Genomic DNA, 4,471 nt, shown 5'->3' on the forward strand with positions numbered 1-4,471 from the left:
AAGTCCAAGAGAGGCAAGGCAAGAACCCCCTGGTCCCATAAAGATGATTCCTGTTCCCCTCAGCTCCCTGCAGGAAAGGGAACAAGGCAGATTCTCACAGTCTTAAGAAGCTTCACGCATCCTTGAGCGCCCTCCTTTCCCATGAGGAACTACAATACTCCTTCACTTCTAAAGACATCCAAAAAACACAAAGAGATTCTCTACAGTTCCTGGCTCAGCACCTTGCATCCCCAGCGTGCCCACACAGCCAGCTGGGACCATCCCCTGCCTGCTCTCACAGAGGAGACTTGTGCTTGCAGTGCCACCTCTGCCAAAAGCCGCCCCTAGCGAAACCCCACCTGCTTTCTTCAGGAGAAACACACCACGAGTTCTCCACAGCTTCCCAAAAATCTAATGGGTAGCACTGCAGCACATCTCGTTTCTCCTCTTTCTGTAGGTCCATGGTCCTCACTGTCACAACATCAAATCATTTTCTCTCCCAGCTCCCCCGTGCTGAAGCCGGGCGGTTGTTCCCATCACGTGGTGCGGGGACGGTGGTCTCTCAGTCTGCAGAGACTCTGGAAAGCCACTTGGACAGAGGATTATAGCAGGATACAGGCAACACAACGAGACAGACACAGAACGATGATGAAGCATCCTCAAGTTTTCAGAAACACACTTAAAAAAAATGACTTTTGGACAATCTTGTCAAGATTCGTGAGTGGCCTTTTGTGAGAGCGCCGAAACAAGGGTACCAGAGTAATCTGGTATTATTTTAAACTATCAGCTAATCTAATTCAAATTATCTTAAAGATCAGATCTGATGTGTATTTTCACTCTGCAGTAAGCTGGGTTATTTCCAAAGGAAAATGTATTTTGATATCCATGACAGGTATCCATAAAAACCATTCGGTTGGGCCACCTTTATTCAGGAACTCGGCAACGGAGCTGGTGTGTTCCTAGAGGAGAGGCTGCTGGTGGTAACTCGTGGGTTGCTGGAGAACGGGGGGAGGAGGGACAGCCAGGGGGTAAGCTGGTCCTTGAGGCAGGCTGGTGGTGCTGCTGTGGTAGGCTGCCATCTCCACGGGCAGGGCCATCTGCTGCGGGGCGTAGGCGGCCGTGCCGGCCGCGGGGGGCACGGCAGGGCTCTGGCTCCCGTAGGGCTGGTTCAACACGGGGTCCTGTCCCGGGCTGAAACGACCCAAAACCAAGTTCTCCTGGTCAGCTGGCCTCATGAGCCTCAGGAGGTTCAACCAGGCCAAGGGTAGGGTCCTGCACGGCAGGAGGGGCGACCCCTGGTATCAGGCAGGCTGGGGGTGAAGGGATGGAGAGCAGACTTGGGGGTGGTTGGAAGGAACCTTGAAGCTCATCTCATGTTGTTCCACCCCCCTGCCATGGGCAGGGACACCTCCCACTAGAGCAGGTTGCTCAGAGCCCCATCCAGCCTGGCCTTGAACACCTCCAGGGATGGAGCATCCACAGCTTCCCTGGGCAACCTGGGCCAGGGTCTCACCACCCTCACAGGGAAGAACTTCCTAACATCTAACCCAAGGAGTCGTGGGCTGGTTTTTAGAAAGTTGAGAAAAAATGTTTTATCACAGAATCACTGAATGGTTTGAGTTGGAAGGAACCTTGAAGCTCATCTCATGTTGTTCCACCCCCCTGCCATGGGCAGGGACACCTCCCACTAGAGCAGGGTGCTCAGAGCCCCATCCAGCCTGGCCTTCAACACCTCCAGGGATGGAGCTTCTACCCCCTCTTTGGGTGACCCATGCCAGTGTCTCACCCCCCTTCACCAACAACCAAACAGTATTTCACATCACTGTGAACCCCCCAACCCCACACAACCTCTACACAAAGCAGTGTAGCTTCAGGAAGAAGGTGATTTAACAGTTTGCTGAAGAGGTACCTTAAATAGGCAGCTTGTGCTGGCTGAGTTGCTCCTGAGGAGTTCACACTTTGTGGCAGAGACCTCAGCTGCCCCATCTGATCAGGCCCTAGGCTGTAACCTGGGGAAATGGTGACTTGGTGAACACCCTGGATCATGTAGTTTCCACTAGGTGGCTGTACAGGATACGACTGTAAATAAAAAAAAACACACACAAACCACGTTTTATACCTTTTAATTATCCATGAAGCAGCAGCAAACGTGGCACAGGGTAGCACTACAACAAAGAAATGTGTCAGGCTTCAAAGGCTGGATGAACAGCAATTAGTTTTCCTAACAGGGTTCTGAACCCAAACCGTGTAACTTCTTATTAATAAATGCCCTTTATTTCACCAGAAGGTCACCCCCCCCTCTTCCAGACGTGTGCTGCTAACAAGGCCAGGGCTCAGGAGCTGAAAGAGGCTTTTGTACCCAGGACAAAACCTCTGCCTCCCCCAGAAACCTTCCCCCCTTTCTTCCTCTCCAATCTGCCTGCCTTTGAAACGTTCAGTCCCTGCGTCCTTCGCCGCACGCAGAGCTGAGTGGGAAGATGGGCACCAGCTGAGGTTTGTTATTTAACATGCTTTGGAAATTAAACCATGAGAATATTTTAAGACTGGAACACAGAAGGAAAGCAAAAACTTCAATTCCTTGCATTTCTGGTTGAAGAGAATGGAATCTTTGGCTAAAATGCTGATGGAAGAGGTGGTGTGACCCACACCGCTCTCTGGGTACGGCCCTTGGGTGGTGCCTGGGCAGTGCAGGACAGTTCTGCCCCCAGCCCTGACACCAGCTCCTGCTTCTCACCCCTCCCAGCACGCCTCTGGGTCGAAAGAGTAAACTCCAGTTACCTCAAATTACTTCTTAACCTCCAAGTATAATGAATTTTCCATCGTTAGCAGGACTTGAGGACATGGAAGTACTGTCAACTGACATATTTTCAGATCTAGCAGTTGCTATGGCAACTATTCTTTTCCCACTGAACAATTAACATTGAAGTAAAATTCATTTCAAGTAAAACCCCTCGTTCTGCTCCTTCTCCAAACACCATCTTGAAGATCCTTCTCCTCTATTTTCTTTTCCTGAACACATCAATAAGGCACATGAGGGATAGAGTGAAACGGGCTCGAGCAGCTCCACCCCCAAATACAACAAGTTCATTTCTTCAGGGGAAAAAAAAGAGCTAAAAGCAGGGGAGTGTTTCTGTATTTAGCAGCAGACTGCACTCTGGATTAGTGCACTAATATTAAAGCTCACTCTGTCCCTGCTCTCAGCCACGAGGGGAACATCTCACTTGAAAGACCGAGGACGTGACTCACGGCAAGAACCTCCAGCAAGCTGCTGAAACACACAACTCCAACTGGAACAGAATTAACCACAGAAGGAATCTTGCAGTCTTTCCAGCATCTGTTACGTGGAGCAAAGTTAATGAGGAGGCTTTACTGTACAGGGTGGGTGCAAGCTGAAGGACTCTGTTTTCTTCTAAAGGCTATAAAGAGTCAGCAGGCAATGTCAGATTGTTCGTAGGCTAGCAGGAAAGACACACTCTCCAGCTTTTAAAATAGAAATCTATATTAGGCAAGTCTCTGTTTCCAGACAGGGATACTGACCTGTGCTGGGACACCAGAAGATGTAGGTGGGTATTGTGCAGGATGGTGGAGTTTGGAGTAGGCAGAGTACATGGGGGTTTCATTCATCAGTTTGTTGTAGAGCTCCAGAGCTTCCAGAACCTTCACGTTCAGTTCGGACAGTTCGGAATGTTTTCTGTTGTGAAGTGGATAAAAGCAAACACTGAGTTTCTCTAAGACAGTGTTAGGGGGTAAAAAAAACCATTAAACAGTTTTGAATGCAAAAAGAAAGCCCTTAAAAGGCAGCTGGTTGATTTCTTACACATCCATATTGTAAAATTACTCAATATATTCACCAGTGAGTTGGCAGAAGGGACAGAGTGGACTGATGACACCAAACTGGGAGGGGTGGCTGGCACAGAAGAGCTGGGCTGCCATCCAGAGAGACCCAGACAGGCTGGAGAGATGGGCAGAGGGGAACCTCAAGAAGTTCAAGGGCAAGTGCAGAGTTCTACACCTGGGGAGGAATAACCCCATGGACCAGTGAAGGGAAGGGGCTGACCTGCTGGAATGCAGCGCCACGGAGAAGGAGCTGGGAGTGCTGGGGGAGAAGTTGCCCATGAGCCAGCAGTGTGCTCTGGTGGCCAAGAAGGCCAATGGTCTCCTGGGCTGTATGAAGAAGAGTGTGGCCAGAAGGTCAAGTGGAGTTCTCCTCCCCCTCTACTCTGCCCCTGTAGTATGGGGTTCAGTTCTGTGTTCCACAGTTCAAGAGGGACAAGGAACTACTGGAGAGAGTCCAGTGGAGGCTCCAGAGGTGCTGAGGGGCTGGAGCATCTCTGTGCCAGGCCAGGCTGAGAGCCCTGGGGCTGCTGAGCTGGAGAGGAGAAGCCTCAGAGGGGATCTGAGCAGTGCTGAGCAAGAGCTAAAGGGCCCCGGGGGGCAAGAGGCTGGGGCCAGACTCTGCTCAGTGGTGCCCAGGGACAGGACAAGGGGCAAC

The 4,471-nt window shown here is 50.9% G+C and overlaps 1 protein-coding gene across 1 annotated transcript in view; it reads right to left on the reverse strand.

Annotated features, from left to right (window-relative positions):
- Positions 1 to 938: 938 nt before the first annotated feature.
- The window catches only part of STAM2 (signal transducing adaptor molecule (SH3 domain and ITAM motif) 2), a 14,907-nt gene continuing 11,374 nt past the window's right edge, over positions 939 to 4,471 (reverse strand). Inside the window, exons 11-13 of the mRNA XM_008939280.1 lie at positions 3,517 to 3,670; positions 1,889 to 2,058; positions 939 to 1,170 (exon numbers count right to left, since the gene is read on the reverse strand). Of these exons, the coding sequence (XP_008937528.1) occupies positions 939 to 1,170; positions 1,889 to 2,058; positions 3,517 to 3,670 (556 nt within the window). The remainder of the gene's footprint in view (positions 1,171 to 1,888; positions 2,059 to 3,516; positions 3,671 to 4,471) is intronic.

The sequence above is a fragment of the Merops nubicus genome, unplaced genomic scaffold (assembly GCF_000691845.1).
Source record: "Merops nubicus isolate BGI_N331 unplaced genomic scaffold, ASM69184v1 scaffold20694, whole genome shotgun sequence".
NCBI classification, from domain to species: Eukaryota; Metazoa; Chordata; class Aves; order Coraciiformes; family Meropidae; genus Merops; species Merops nubicus.